This window comes from Neoarius graeffei, chromosome 7 (genome assembly GCF_027579695.1).
Source record: "Neoarius graeffei isolate fNeoGra1 chromosome 7, fNeoGra1.pri, whole genome shotgun sequence".
NCBI classification, from domain to species: Eukaryota; Metazoa; Chordata; class Actinopteri; order Siluriformes; family Ariidae; genus Neoarius; species Neoarius graeffei.
In genome coordinates this window covers 34,811,922-34,828,575 of record NC_083575.1, presented here as the reverse complement: position 1 = coordinate 34,828,575, position 16,654 = coordinate 34,811,922, and the positions used below count along the sequence as shown (strand labels likewise).

At 42.9% G+C, this 16,654-nt stretch overlaps 1 protein-coding gene across 4 annotated transcripts in view; it reads right to left on the bottom strand.

Moving 5' to 3' along the window:
- LOC132889244 (cullin-9) overlaps window positions 1-16,654 on the bottom strand; it is a 113,258-nt gene that overhangs the window by 61,660 nt on the left and 34,944 nt on the right. For all 4 annotated transcript variants that reach the window (XM_060925540.1, XM_060925541.1, XM_060925542.1 and 1 more), the window contains exons 4-9: window positions 9,643-10,227; window positions 9,418-9,559; window positions 7,219-7,409; window positions 6,648-7,062; window positions 2,988-3,180; window positions 2,142-2,343 (exon numbers count right to left, since the gene is read on the bottom strand). In XM_060925540.1, the coding sequence (XP_060781523.1) occupies window positions 2,142-2,343; window positions 2,988-3,180; window positions 6,648-7,062; window positions 7,219-7,409; window positions 9,418-9,559; window positions 9,643-10,227 (1,728 nt within the window). The remainder of the gene's footprint in view (window positions 1-2,141; window positions 2,344-2,987; window positions 3,181-6,647; window positions 7,063-7,218; window positions 7,410-9,417; window positions 9,560-9,642; window positions 10,228-16,654) is intronic.

The window sequence follows — 16,654 nt, the reverse complement described above, 5'->3', positions numbered from 1 at the left end:
AGAGGGGGAAGAGAGAGAAAAAAAGTAATTGCTTTAGAAAACACGTTTGGAGTTGGCCTACCAGCATGTGGCAGACTCCCCAAACACATGGAAGATGATTCTCTGGACAAATGAAACTAAAATTGATCTTTTTGGCCATCATGGGAAACACCATGTGTGGTGCAAACCCAACACCTGTAGAACACCATCCCTACGGTGAAGCATGGTGGTGGCAGCATCATGCCGTGGGGCTGCTTTTCATCTGCAGGGACAGGAAAGTTGGTCAAGACTGAAGGAAAGATGGATGGCACTAAATACAGGGCAATTCTAGAGGAAAACCTGTTTGAGTCAGCCAGTGGTTTGAGACCAGGACGAAGGTTTACGTTCCAGCAGGACAATGACCCTAAACTGCTAAACATACTGCCAGACCTCAATCCAATTGAGAATCTGTGGATAACTTGAAGATTGCTGTACACCAACGCAACCCATCTAACTTGAAGGAAACGGAGCAGTTTTGCCTTGAGGAATGGGCAAAAATCCCAGTGGCTAGATGTACTAAGCTAATAGAAACATACCCCAAGAGACTTGCAGTTGTAATTGCAGCAAAAGGTGGCTCTACAAAAGTACTGACTTTGAGGGGTGAATACCTATGCACACTCCAGATTTCTGTTTTTTCATCTTATTGTTTGTCACAATAAAACAATTTTCACCTTTAACGTGGTAGGCATGTTGAGTAAATCAAATGGTGCCAACTCCTCCCAAAATCCATTTTAATTCCAGCTTGTAATGCAACAAAACAGGACAAACACAAAGGGTAGGCTTGGCACGGTTATGGGAAAAAACCGAACCGTACGATACGCCTGTTGCGGTGCAATACGCGTATAAACCGCGGTACCCCTATTTAAGACGTTCGCCAAAAAAAAAAAAGCCGAATGCCCGTATGAAACCACGTGGTTCTCTTTCGCGCGAACAGGGGTGATAGCATTCCGGCGCCGCGCCGGATTTCCGGCGTACCGCGGCGCCGGAAAAAAAAAATCTAGTTCGCCCATTATCCTGTGTCATTCTGAGATGCGCAGATAGACAGTAAAGGGAATTCGGAATTCCCTTTACTGTCTATCTGCGCATCTCAGAATGACACAGGATAATGGGCGAACTAGATTTTTTTTTTTTTTCCGGCGAGGGGAGGGGAGGTTTGTTTTAAACAGTGCAGTGATTGGTTTTATTGCAATATTTTATATTGGCTGTGTGTGTATTTTGTTATAAATCGTTCTAAGAATACAGTGGCACTTTAAGATTAGATAAGAAATCCAGCCATACGTTTCAAAACACTGCACTTTAATTTCAAGTGAAAAAATACATCCTCACTCTCAGGGATTAGAAGAGTTTTTGATTCGGTTTTTGTATATAGGTGGTTGGTTGGTCGCCACATAAAAGTTTAAGTTTTAACACACACATCTGTTCAAAAGTAAGCTTTAAGAACTCATTTTTATTTCTTCCAATTATGAAAACTCTGTATGTGACAAAAGACACCTGGTTCCTCTAGATGCCACAACATGGCAGCAAACACTCCTGACACTTTGTATAAATACTGTAGTAAATAAAAAAGCTGTTGAAATCATCCATGTCTTCCCTCTTGCTGTTTCAAAATACTACCTGGCTTTTCATCAGAGATTGTTCATAAAATGTGCTTATGTCAACTCAAACTCAGTTTGTGCATGATTATTTCATTGTAACTATAATTTTAACCTCTCTTAAATGCTGTATCCTAAACTATGTTTACTTAAGGTAAATAGTAGGCTATATGCCCAAATACAGAGTACTTAAGATTTAAAAACAAAAAAAACAAAACAAAAAAAAACGCAATACGTACCGAACCGCAGACCTCAAACCGCAATACGTACCGAACCGCGACTTTTGTGAACCGTGCCACCCCTAACAAAGGGGGATGAATACTTCTGCAAGACACTGGAGTAAATTCCATGCAGTCCATTTCATTTTCTAAACACCTTTGAAGTTACTGTCTACACTGTTATATTGCTTATACATGACAATGGCGTTTGGCTCTATGTGTCACCATGGAATCAGTGCGTCAGGCACATGGACTAGCTGGCAAATGCAGAAGTGACAGGACGAGTGTATGTGACTGTCGATAAGGAACTCACTGCTAATGCAATCTGTTGCACTCGTGTGCAGGTGGGATACTCCTGCATGCAGGACAAAATGGCTTTCACTCCACCCTCTGTAGCAAAGGAAACTCGCCACTCATATTTCAGCATTAGGCTGCGGGTTAGAAGCAAGGCCATGATGGCATTTTGTTTTGGTTGGCTACCAACCATCTCGACCAGTAACTTTAAGACTTTGTCCCTAAAGAAATAAAGGATTGTGTCAGTGGTTAGCATGCAGTTCAGCATTAATTACAAATTTTAGCATCTTACAGAGATTTCAGTTGATTTGTCATATGTAAAACTAAGCAATTTAGTCATGTATAGACAAAATTTTCCTATTTTCAGTGGTGAGATAACGTACTTCAAATATTTCCACAAGCAACTCCAGTACTGGATTCCCAAGGAAAATATTTGAACACCAAAAAAAAAAAAAGTTTGTGATACTAACAATCAACTTGCATTTTTTTTAAACCTGGTCTATTGACAAAAATACATAATTTTATACATTTTACTTATTGACTTATCACAAGTTTTAGTCTAAATTTACAGCAAATTTAAAATCAAAAATCAACCAAATCCAAACTGTTTATACCTAATAATTTCATGCATTTTGTATCTGTTAAGAACTTGAACGTGTATTCTGCATCAAATGTGACTTGGAGAGACATGCAGCTAAATACAGATCAGATATCCTGAAGTGGATTTGAGTGATCAGATTTAAATCCATTTTATTTGGATACATTTACACTTTCAGGTTCATGTGGAAAAGCTCTAACCAGATATAAATCCTGATATTCAAGGCATATTAAATGTGCAAGTGAAAGCCGGGTTCATGAGCCTCACCGGATGCTCTGTGCTGAGTCTGATCTAAGAGTGCTGCGCTCTTGAGGCCCCTCTTCGTCCAGGATTTTACAGATGAACTTCATGCCAGCCAGCAGCTGTCCAGAGTCAGAGCTATTCTTTTTCATGATGTCCACAACCTCGCCGATTTTCTCCAAGGCTGTCTTCTTACCTTGCACTTTTGGGTTATTAAATACTATAAACACAGACACAAGGAAAGGAAAATTGAGTTTTTTGGGGTTTTTTTTTAAAGCGATGGCATAACCACAATAATTAGCTGGTTTGTTGAATTTACACATGAAATTTTTGGATTTGTTCTTGCATGGATAAATACACGATATGGTAAAAGGTTTGTGGACACCGGACCATACAGTGATCAGCCACAACATTAAAAATACTGACAGGTGAAGTGAAGAACATTGATTCTTTCATTACAATGGTACACGTCAAGGGATGGGATATAGGATGCAGCAAGTAAACAGTCAGTTCTTGAAGTTGATGTGTTGGAAGCAGGAAAAATTAGCAAGCATAAGAATCTGACCGGGCGGCACGATGGTGTAGTGGTGAGCACTGTTGCCTCACAGCAAGAAGGTCCTGGGATCAAGCCCAGCGGCTGACGAGGGCCTTTCTATGTGGAGTTTGCATGTTCTCCCCGTGTCCGCGTGGGTTTCCTCCGGGTGCTCCGGTTTCCCCCACAGTCCAAAGACATGCAGGTCAGGCTAACTGGTGGCTCTAAATTGACCGTAGGTGTGAATGTGTGCGCGAATGGTCGTTTGTCTCTGTGTCAGCCCTGTGATGACCTGGCGACTTGTCCAGGGTGTACCCCGCCTCTCACCCATAGTCAGCTGGGATAGGCTCCAGCTTGTCTGCAGCCCTGTAGGACAGGATAAGCGGCTGGAGATAATGGATGGAAGAATCTGACCAGCTTTGACAAAGGCCACACTGTGACTGCTAGACGACTGGGTCGGAGCATCTTCAAAATGGCAGGTCTTGTGGGGTGTTCCCAATATGCATTAGTTACTACCTACCAAAAGGAAGGTGGTCTGGTCTGATGAATCATGTTTTCTTTTACATCATGTACACAGCCAAGTGTGTGCGCGTTGCTTAGCTGGAGAAGACACAGTGCCAGGATGCACTATCGAAAGAAGGCAAGCCAGCAGTGTGATGCTCTGGGCATGGTCTTGCTGGGAAACCTCGGGCCCTGGCATTCATATGGATGTTACTTTGAGACGCATCACACTGCTGCAGACCGAGTACAGCCTTTCATGGCAAATGGTATTCCCTAATGGCAGTGGCCTCTTTCAACAGGATAATGCGCCCTGCCACACTGCAAAAATTATTCAGGAATGGTTTGAGGGACATGATGGAGTTTGAAGTGTTGACTTGGCCTCCAAATTCCCCACAACTCAATCCAATCAAGCATCTCTGGGATGTGCTGGACAAAGAAGTCCAGCCCCACCTCAAAACTTACAAGACTTAAAGCCTAGGTCACAACCGGCCGTACGTGCTCCTACGGCCGGTCTATGTGCAAAAAACGCAAGAAACGCACGGAGGGCGTGCGTGTGACGTGCTGATTTTCGAGCCGTAGACTGGCCGCAGAGGTTCTTTGTCATGTCAAACAAACTCTACGGGCGCTTATGTTTTTTTCAGGTTGCAAGACAAACTTACGGCCAACGTGCGTCTTTCTCCACGAACAACAACAACAAAAAAACGCAGCGATTTGGGAAATGCCAAAAAAATCGTACGTCCGGTTGTGACCTAGGCTTAAAGGATCTGCTGCTGACACCTTGGTGTCAGATACCACAGAACACCTTCAGAGGTCTTGTGGCATCCATGCCTTGATGAGCAAGAGTTGTTTTGGTGGCATAAGGGGGGGGGGGGGGGGATCTATACAATATTATGCAGGTGGTTTTAAAGTTAAGGCTGATGGGTGTGTATGTGTTTTTTTTTTTTTTAAACATTCCATTCCAGATTTAGTCTCTCTTTGCTATTAAAATAACCTCCACTCTTCTGGGACGGCTTTCCACTAGATTTGGGAGCGTGGCTGTGGGGATTTGCTCATTCAGCCATAAGAGCATTACTGAGGTCAGGTGGTGATATGTCAAGCGTGGAGGCCTGGGGTGCAGTCAGCACAAAGGTGTTCAGTGGGGTTGAGATTATGGCTCTTGTGCAGGCCACAGAAATTCTTCCATTCCAACCTTGGCAAACCATCCCTGTGTCCAAAATCACTCAGTCGTTCACTACTCCCTACTCACTATATAGGGAATTACTACAGTATATAGAGGACTATATAGCGAGCTCATTGATCAAATGAAAAAATGCTTTCGGACACTAGCCCGTCACGCTGGTATTTACGCCATTATTGTCGCACAATTAAAACGTGCCAGATCAGTCGGCTGGTGGGTTTCCAAAATAATAAATACATGCCTGTATTTTTGTGATAAATACATATTATACTGAGCGCATTTCCCCACATTAATCAATACAAAGTACTGTGTGTCTGCTGCATCTTTCAGCTCTTTTAAATCAAGGCTGAATGCTTCTTTGTTGCTGCCTTTTATTAAAACAAATTTGAGGCTTTTGATTTGATTTCTTTCAGCGTGACTGCAATGCATGATGGGATATATTGCTTGGTTAGTGACCATTGGTTGTACACTACTTTTCATGATGTATTGTGGGATAGTTTGAGTGCACTATATAGAGTAATAACTCACTATACATTCAGATAACACTACAAAATAGCAAGCTCACTATATAGTCCACTATATCGTGAGTAGGGAGTGATTTCAGACAGAGGCCATGTCCTCATGGGCCTCACTTTTGCCCCTTTTCCACCAAAGCAGTTCCAAGGCTGGTTCGGGGCCAGTGCTTAGTTTGGAACCGGGTTTTCTGTTTCCACTGACAAAGAACTGGCTCTGGGGCCAGAAAAACCGGTTCCAGGCTAGCACCAACTCTCTGCTGGGCCAGAGGAAAGAACCGCTTCCGTCAGCAGGGGGCGGAGTTGTTAAGACCAACAACAATAACAAGACCGCGAAAGATCGCCATTTTTAAGCGACGAGAAGCAGCAGCTGTACAAACGCCAAGTCATCCATTATTATTATTATTGTTGTTGCTGCTGCTGCTGTTGCTTCTTCAGTGTTGTTTTTGCTTCGATATTCACGCCAATGCAAACGTAGCGACGTAATTGACGTATACAGCGACGTAACTGACGTGGCTTCCCTTAGCACCGCGAGCTATGGAAAAGCAAACTGATTCTCAGCTGGCTCGCAAGTTGAACAAGTTGTGAACCAGCACCGGCCCCGAACCAGCCCTGGAACTGATTTGGTGGAAAGGGGGTATTTGTGCACAGGGGCACGATCATGCTGGAATAGGTTTGGGCCTTTTTGTTGCAGGGAAGGGAAAGTGTAATGTTACAGCATACAAAGACATCCTACATGTCAAGCGTGGAGGCCTGGGGTGCAGTCAGCACAAAGGTGTTCAGTGGGATTGAGATTATGGCTCTTGTGCAAGCCATGTGTGTGCTTCCAGCTTTGTGAAAATTTTGGAAAGGCCCACGTATGGGTGTGATGGTCAGGTCTCTAAACTTTCAGCCATATAGTGTAGTTTCAGTGCAAAAATTTTAAACAACTTAAACCATCAACTACATCTACAAATGTAACTCACTTTTCATCTTTTCTTCCAGATCTTCAGGATACTTGGTCTCATCTTCTGCTGGTAACTCACTCTCTGCGTCACTGCTACAGCTGCCATTATCGACAGGAATCTCTTTTTTGGGTTTCTTAGAAACATTCATGGAGAAGGATGAAGCAGAGTGAGAAGCTTTAGGTGCCACTGATGACGATGACGAGGCTCCTTGTCCACCATAGCCGGAGGAGTTGAGGGAGCTGTCGGAGAACATTTCTTCGTCCTCCAGACTGGCTCCACCACGGCGCAAGTAGTGCTTAGCAAAGGTATGTGAACAGAGCAGGTCACCCAGGCACGAGGCCTGCAGGGTCTGTTTCAGGTAGTGCAGGATCTTGCGGGCAACCTCGCTTGACACAGACAACTGAATTAAAGTGGCCTCATCCAGCTCCACCATCTAAAATAACAGATTTGGGGGGGAAAAAAAAAAAAGTTCTAAACAAAGAGACACAATTGAAAAGATCATCTTGTTGGCCATTGAACACACTATAATCTGAAATTCACTCTGATTTCACACACAGGAATCGGGGGGGAAAAAATATATATATATTGCCTGTTCATCAAGATTCTGTCGAAGGATGTTGTTGATCTCTTGTTGCTGCTTTTGCTCCAGCTTCTTAATGAAGAAAAGCACTTCCCACCACTCGGCACGGGTAAGGGTGTCTGCATCGTCCTGCAGGCTGTCCGTTAGATAAGGTAATGAGTACAACCCACCAGGTGGCTTCAAGAAGAACATCTGATTCACTGTCAAACAGTGAAAGGGAGATCGGTTACATGTCAAAATACACCAAAGATCAGCAAGTACATCAATTAGGGAACTCTTTTTACATTCCAGTCAGGTTACTGCTCCTTTACATCCCTCAAATACATTAAAGGCCTCGAGAAATGCATTTTTTTTGCGCTAAAACAGAATAGCAGTTAAATTCGGCGAGGTTTATTGAGTCCCTGGACAGAGGCAAATATCCTCTAAACTGCACGGTAGCAGATATATTTGCAGATAAAAGCAGAGTAAATTTAGCCCTTTTAGAACCGCCCGGAAGTTGCAGACGAGAGCCGCGTGACGTCACTCACTGGTGTGTGTCGGCCACGAACAACGTGATGAGCGAGCAGGAATTTAGTGAGGGAGAAAGTAAGTTTTAGTAGTTTTGTCAGTTCAAGTTGATGACGTACTGACAGAGGAAGAAGTGGCCAGCGATAGGGAAGAAGAGAGGGGTACCGAAGCGTACCAATTCGAGCCAGAACTGTCCGATGACAGCGGGGACAGTGATATGATGAACCCGAGGACGATCATGAAGACCGACTTGCAAATATGGAATGGTAAGCTTTTCAACACGTTCTTAGAATTAGAACAGGTTTTTAAAATAAAATGCTAGCCTAGTACAGCTACAGCCGACAGTCTTCAGGTCAACATTTCCGTGGCCGTACATAGTCTATTGCCGGCAGTACACCGCTCAGTAAACGTGTGGGGCGGGAGTTTGGATGACTGGAAGTTGAAGATGCATTCCTCAAGGTAGTAGTATTACAGTATGTTGGAAACAAAATGCTTTGCAGTTCATTGTAGCAAAGTTTTGACTAATTAGCGATTACCTTTATATTTCGGGAAAAGGAACAGGGCCACTCCCTCCACGGCATTGGTGTTGCGTCGCCTTCCGGGCTCGTTCCCTTTTTTCCCCTCTTCCCCTTCTTCTCCACAACAGTCATAGATTGCAACTTAATGATTTGTCTCTTTTTCTACGTCGTGTTGTCACAAGTTTCCATCAAAACGATAGTAAATCTAGCAGAGAGTCGGATAAAAGCTACACTGTGTGGATGCAAGTAGAAAAACCGCCAGTAAACCCACCCACACTCCTGAGGTCACACGAAAGCCAGCTAATAATGGCGACATTGGTACCGGGATTCCCTTGGCAGGAAATTTAAACTCGACAAATTCTCAATGTTCCTGACATTTACGACGTGGGTTTCAATTCTAAGTTTTCATTGTCGGGACTTGTACTATTCAGGCTTTCGTCTAAACGGGGGAACAGGGGCGCTGCGCCCTCTTACTCTCGGCGTGCGCCCCCTTACCGACTCCGTGAAAACATCCCAGCAACACTACGTGACAATGTGTCTGATCATTAAATACGTTATAATTGCTCCAAAAATATTCCAATCATAGCAGATACACCGCCAGACGGTGCAAAAACAATCCGAATTGGCGTTTTCCAGACTGAGGCGCCATGTTGTTTAGTTGTCGCGGCTGCTCTCGCGAGATTTGACATGGGTTACATACGAGGTCAGCTGACTTGTAGAGCGAGATTTCTCAAGACTGAATGACCTTTCACCCACCGGCGCGGGAGCTTTTGACAGAAGTAGTTCGCGAGCTGTTTTTGTTGACACTTGGGCATTTAAAGATGTCATCCCGCAGCACGAAACGGAAGAAAGCCAAAGACTGTCTGGGGCAGAAGATGATTACTTCTTTCTTTTTCAATGTTGACAGACAATTTGTTACAATTTCCCTCTCAGATAGCCTCAGAATGTCCCATTGGAGCATTTTTCAAAGGCTTTGCACGGCGGGGGGGGGAAGGACGACAACCGGCACCATCTCCCCCCCCCGCTTCGCTCCCTCGCCATGGTGAGCGCCCTCATACTAAATTTTTCTAGAAAAAACCCTGCTATTATTATCCAAGGAGGAATGGGGTACATTTCTCTCCGCCTTAATAAATAAATAAATAAATAAATAAATAAACAAACATTTTAGTTACTTCAATCCTACCTGCAGTAAGTTTAAGTGTCTCAGTTAGAGAGAAAGCCTTTTCCTGAGTTTCCTTCTCAGCTTCTCCACTGCTCCCATTACCCATGATCTCAATCATGTGCCAGTGCACCCAGTATGTTCTGGAGATTGAGTTCCAGTACACCTACAACAATAGCACAAAGTCTGTTAGATATATGACAGCGTTTAAGGAACACACAGGGACAAAAGACCAAATACTGTGTCTACCTGAACAGGCGGTGAACCGTCATTACTGTAGCGAAACTCTCCCTCATCACCAGCACTAACTTCCTCATAATCCTCCAGCATGCGCACCTGCATGCCGCTCTTCAGAGTATCCTGCACATACTCTACATAGGCTGAACGTGTCGAGAAGTCTGTGCGAGTCCTGAAGCCATTTGCCTTCTTCTTTGGTGGGGTAGGTGCTGCTGCTGCTGCTGTTGTTGTTGACAGCGTCATAACGGGAGAAGCAGAAAAACGGGGCTGGAAGATGGAACGTAGGGTGCGCCTGTTCGCCTCTGTCTCGGTCTCTTCTAGTCCCCCATCTGTTGTGGGGGAGGCAACAGGTGGCTGGCGGTTACGGTCCCAGCCCATCACTCGCACCAGCTCGGAGATGAGGTTTGCCATTGCCATGGTGAACTCAAACTCCCGCTGCAGTCGCGATTGCTCCGATTGCTGAGCTGCTGTGGAAGAGGAGGGGCCAGTCTCCTGACGCTCTGAGCTCAACTCCCCCCCTGTGGTGTTGAGCTTGTCCATTAGTGACGTCACACACAAGTAACGCTTCACCAGAGAAAAGAGCAGCTTGCCTGGGATCTATATAGAAATCACAGGCAACGTCAAAAGTGCATGTTAAACATTAAATAAAAGCAGACCATGTCGGTCACACTTGTACTTTTTGTAAACAAAACATGTTTTACCTAACCCACGGAAGCTTTTGGAACGTGATTAATGATTCGCCTCTAACAAATGTGCAGTAATTAAATTCATCATCGCTAAACCTTATTTTGCAGTCAATATTCATTTTTAACAGAAATAAAATTAAACGTGCAAAGTCAATATATCCAAGGTCACATTCGTAGTAATACATATTACAAAGTAATGAGAAATGCACAAATTTATACACTGGTAAGAAAAGAACATCCATGCTGTAAACACGAGTCTGAACAAAAGATCGACTTTCACAGTCCGAGTCGACCTATAGCTAAAGCAAAAGGAGACCACGCTATGGACAGTTTAAACATTTGTGACAGGAAAGACAACAGTTTCAAAAAAGGGTCATCCACACAGTGCCTCCAGGAAGTATTCACTCTTTAGTGATTATTCTTCTTTTTGGTGCAACATCAGTTTTAAAGTATGTTAGAACTGGACTTTTTTTTTTCCCTCCGCTGCTTTGAAGTGACACCGTTTCATTTTATTTCTGTAGAAAGGATTTCACTGTCTTCAGAATTACTTTTTTTTAAAAAATCTAAAAACTGCTTAACTGATAAGTATTCACCACCATTCTTTTGACGGTCTAAATTAGGAGCAGTATTTAAATTTTCTTGAGCACGCAGACTAACACTACGTTCAGACTGCAACCTGAAACGACCCATATCCGATTTGTTGTGAAATCCGATTTTTTTGTTAGGCTGTTCACATTACCAATTATATGAGACTTGTATGCGATCTCCAATATGAACGGAAAACGACCCAAAAGTGTCCCGCATGCACAAATTGACACGTAATAAGCACATCTACCTAATACGTTAACAGAAAAAAAAAAGTGCACTCTTCATGTTTAATGATTTCTTTTTTGTTTGTTTAATTATCTGGTTAGTGTTAAAGTGTGAGGTCTCGTGTGCATTTTTGTTTCTGAACTGAAATGAAAACGTGTAGCCTGGTAACGAGGGTTGACTCCTAAATGTCTCTCTAATTTCTATATAAGTGCACTACATGTTACTAGGAAGTAATGGATTTTTAAACTCTATATAGTGCACTCGAGCTTCAGTAGGCAGTCATTTGGGATACGGCCGCTGTATTACCAAACTCTTAATTCAGGCTTAATAATTTGCACATATTTATTTCGTCATATTAATAAACTTTTTCTACATTTTTATAAATATTTATTTAGATTGTTTATAGCCAGCTGAATTCTGCAACTTCTCTCAGCGCTGGCTCAAGGTGCAGAAACACCAGTGCAGTTTGCTATGGAGATGAGGCGAGACCTAGCGATGTGGTTTTTGTGGCGGCAGCTAATGAGACCGAAGGTGTCAAATTACTGGAAATTTCCAGAACAATCTTATAACCTTGTAATACAGGATGGTTTAAGTTATAAATCAGTTATAGAAACTGTTTTATTTAATCAGGCTAACAGATCAACATCCAGGTCCCTACCAAATCCACCATTAGCTTGATCAATTCTATAAAAGTCTATTTAAATTCTGAAAACTGTACAAATGTTGATGTTTTCCACCAAAGAGGCGGGATTAGCCAACACAGAATAGTGACGTTTGTCTGTTGATGACGTGTAGGTCGCATGAATGCGACCTGTCCGGTCAGACTGCAGTCGCATGTGAAAATATCGGATATGCATCGGATTTAGGACCACATATCCAAGCGGCCTGGGCCGCATGTGAAAAAATCGGATCTGTGTCGTTCAGATCGTCAATAACAAATCGGACACAGGTCGCATATGGGCAAAAAAAAAAAATCGGATATGGGTCGTTTCAGGGTGCAGTCTGAACGTAGTCTAAATGTGTGAAACAGAGAACACCTGTGTTCATGCTAAATCCTTCCATGCCTAATTGTACGGGTGCACAATAACCCTGTGTCCGAAATCGCTTACTCATTCACTATTCCCTACATAGGGAATTACTATATAGAGGACTACCCCCCGCTTTCAGACATTAGTCTGTCGTGCTGGTATTTATGTCATTGCTGTCGCACAATTAAAACGTGCCAGATCAGCCAGCCGGTGGATTTTCAAAATAATAAATACATGCATGTATTTTTGTGATAAATGTATTATACTGAGCATATTTCCCACATTAATAAAAAGTACCTGCATCTTTCAGTTTTTTTTTTAAATCAAGGCTGAATACACTCTTCTTTGCCGCTGCCTTTTATTAAATCAAATTTGAGACTTTTAATTTGATTTCTTTCAGCATGACTGCAATGCATGATGGGATATATTCCTTTGGTTAACGACCATTGGTTGTACACTACTTTTTGTGATGTATTGGGACATACTTTGAGTGCACTATATAGGGTGTAAACAATCCTCACTAAGGTTTCGGACAGCACTACAAAATGGCGTCCCCACTATATAGTGCCCTATATAGTGAATAGGGAGCGATTTGGGACACAGGGTAAAGGTCACTGACTTTGCAAGGTCTCGCAGCTAAAACAGAAGATCAGATCAGTCATGCTGTAATGAGGACCAAGGAGCTGCAGTTAATCTCCAAGATGAAGTTAAGAGGAAAAAGCTTATAAAAGTTTATTTAAAAAAAAAACACACATCTTTGAATCATCCTATGAGCACTGATCAATTCTAATCAAGTAAGACTATTATAATAAAATACAACAACTCAGACACTACCAAAATCAGGCCAAACTGAGCACTCAGGCAATTGTCAGAAGTGTCCAAGTGCACAGTTACACTACTTGAAGATGTTACAGAGCTCGCAGGCTTACAATGGTGTGCAGACTTCAACAATATCATCAGCGCTTCACAGAACCGTCCTCTATGGGAGCGTGACCAGAAGAAATCAACGTCTGAGAAAGGCCAACCTAAAGACATGCCTGGATTTTGCTAGAAGGCAAATTCTTGAGGAGAACCTGCTCTAAACAGCTAGAAATTTGTATCTGGGGGGGGGGGGGGGGGGGGGGGGGGATGCCAGAGTGAAAACCCAGACTCAAATTCAACTGAAAATCTGTGGCATGATCTGAAAACTGCCGTCCACCAAATGTTCTCCATCTAATTTGCTGGAGACAATTTGTGGAAGAAAATATCAAAATGTGCAAAGCTCACAGACACAGAGAAACTCAAATCTGTGTGTACATTTTCATTTGAATACTTATCAATTATGCAGTGTTTGGATTTTTTTTTTAATTTTTAAAATCTGAATAATTATTTTAAATTTTATTTTTGCAGAGTGTCACTTCAAAAGGAGCAGAAAACAAGATCCCATTCTAATAAAAACACTGCCTGGCCAAAAAAAAACATCATTTTGATTTAAATAAACAAACATTTAAGAGCCTCTGATTGGATAATTACTACAGTGATTTATACGTTTCAGCTGGCAAAGGTTATTTTAATGCCAACTGATGCAGTGAGTAGCTTCTCATTTCTTCTCATTATCTCTAGCTGCTTTATCCTGTTCTACAGGGTCGCAGGCAAGCTGGAGCCTATCCCAGCTGACTACGGGCGAAAGGCGGGGTACACCCTGGACAAGTCGCCAGGTCATCACAGGGCTGACACAGACACAGACAACCATTCACACTCACATTCACACCTACGGTCAATTTAGAGTCACCAGTTAACCTAACCTGCATGTCTTTGGACTGTGGGGGAAACCGGAGCACCCGGAGGAAACCCAAGCGGCCACGGGGAGAACATGCAAACTCCACACAGAAAGGCCCTCGCCGGCCACGGGGCTCGAACCCGGACCTTCTTGCTGTGAGGCGACCGCGCTAACCACTACACCACCGTGCCGCCCCGCTTCTCATTTCTTAAACAATGAATCATATTGGAAGATGTATCCTGTGGTCATGGAAAAGATGTTACTGTGTTTCAGAAGGATCAAATTATCAAGCAAAGTAAACAACTGAGGAGTTTGCTGAAATTACTGGAATTGGGTTAAAAACTGTCCAATGCATTATTAAAACCTGGAAAGGTAGTGGCGAAGTGAAATAGTAAAAAATCAACAGTAGAACTCATGACTATGTTTAATAGTGAAAGTAAGAGCATTTTCACATGCACAATGCAACAAGAACTCAAAGAATTGGGACTAAACAGCTGTGGGGCCATAAGAAAATCACTTGTTAATAATAAGTTCAATTTATATAGCACCTTTCTCACACCCAAGAATGATTTACAATTTGGGGGGGGGGGGGGGGGTCCACCCAAAGAGGGTCAGAAAATAATTCCAGTGGCAAAGCTGCCCACAGTCCCATCAAAGGGCGCACGAAGGTATGTCAACGGCACTCGAAACACCACGCCATGGATCCACAAAGCGAGCACAGAAGCACTGGTATGTCCCAAATAGGGATGGCGAAAACTAAAAAAAAATCTTGACCGACCACCGAGCCTCATTAGCCGGTTAACCTATGAGTTTAAACAGGGATGCAAACGGCGCGCCTTTTAGCGGATGCCGCCTTTTTCACGGCTGAATCGTGCAAAGATCCGATTTTTTTTTTTTTAGGGGGGGCGTTGGAGTGTCTGAATAATTTCATCAGAGTAAATTCTGTATGCTCAAAGGAAAGCAATCGGATCTGCACGATTCAGCCGTGAAAAAGTTGGCATCTGCGCCTTTAGTTTGTGTGGAGTAGGGTTGGGCAGTATCCAAATTTTGATACCTTTAAACTGTCTCTGTGTTTTCCCGGGGTATACGGTATTACCGAGAAAAAAATATTTTGTTACGGCCTACTGTGTACGTGCGCCTATACCGGCGGACCTTGTCCAGACCTGCGCCTATGCCTCAAATGTACTATTTAAAAGCAGCATAGCGAATTGTGTGCATTGTGGTATGGATTAAGCAGCAAAGCGAATTTTGTGCATTGATGAATGGATTAAGAGATATTTCAAAGCATCACGCAACTCTTCCTTCATCTTGAAAATAGCATTCAACTGTCGTTTACACATGTCTGCGTTGAAACGCAATTTGCAGCACTATTTCACCTACTCCATCAAAAAAAAAAAAAAGTACACGATGAGCAGGATCATACCCTTTCAAGCATGGGAAATAAAAAAAAAAAAGAAAAATAATCAACCAACACCCAAGTCCGTTTAGACTGCGCGATAAACCATATTCTTCAGCGCAAATGAGGCGAACCTAATTCAAATGCGTGATAGCTGCACAAGGCAAAATCATATGGGCCCACGTCATGCCATGGCGGGGAAATTAATAATCAAATGGCCTTACCTTGCTTAAAACGTTGTCTTGATCTAACATAACTTGTTCCCCTCTCGCGCCGTGACCGTCTTCTTACATACTTTACACACAGCTTCATCTGTGTTTGCTGGCTCTCCCTTTTCGTTTGGTTTGAACCCAAAATACTGCCACACTGCCGATGTTGTATTTTTTTTTTGCCACCAACTCGTTATCTTGACTTGCCATCTTTCAACCGCGGTCTCAGTCTCTTGCGAAGCTTTCTGTCAGACTCCAAATGTCACGCAGGGTTGCCATGGTAACGACATAAACAACCCTGCACGCGATGAGAACTTTTTTAGGAAATTGATAGAATTAGTGAAAATACGATCACACAGTTATTCGGGATGATCTTCAATTTATTATTTTATATTATGACCTCATGTACTCCATATTTATTTAGATATTATATATATTTTTTAAAAATGACGGTAATGAGACCGATACCGTTGGTACTTTTGGATACCTCGGGATACCTTCTTACCGTAATACCGCCCAACCCTAGTGTGGAGAGATATGATCTGCAATAACATGCATTGTTGGCTACAGACTGAAACATACTTTCAGAATGCACTGGCCAAGGCAGGACTAAACTCCGTGTGCCTTCTAATAATAATTAAAAAAAAAAAAACAATAGTAATTTGTAAGCTAAAAAGCCTGTCTACACTTTTTTCTTTCGCCGAGTGGCAGCTGTGTTCAACTGGGGCGGGACATGACTGAATGGGTGTTTCTGATTTGTCAGCTGTCTTTAACTGGGGCAGGAGGGCGGGACATGACTGAATGGGTGTTTCTGATTCGTCAGCTGTCGTCCTTACACTGCATGGCGTGCCCCAAGCGTTTACAACACAGAATTCCAAGTCCTCCGCTCCAAAATCGGCAGCTTCAAAACAATTGATTTTTTTTTTTTAACCAACAACCAAAAAAAAAAAATTAACCGGTTGACATTGATTCGGTCAACCACCGGTCAAAGGGTCATCGGTTAACATCCCTAGTCCCAAACTGCCTGCACAGCCACCACGATAGGGCTGCAGCTATCGAATATTTTTGGAATCGAGTATTCTGTCAATTTTTTCATCGATTAATCGGATAAATTATACTTGTGTTTTTAAACA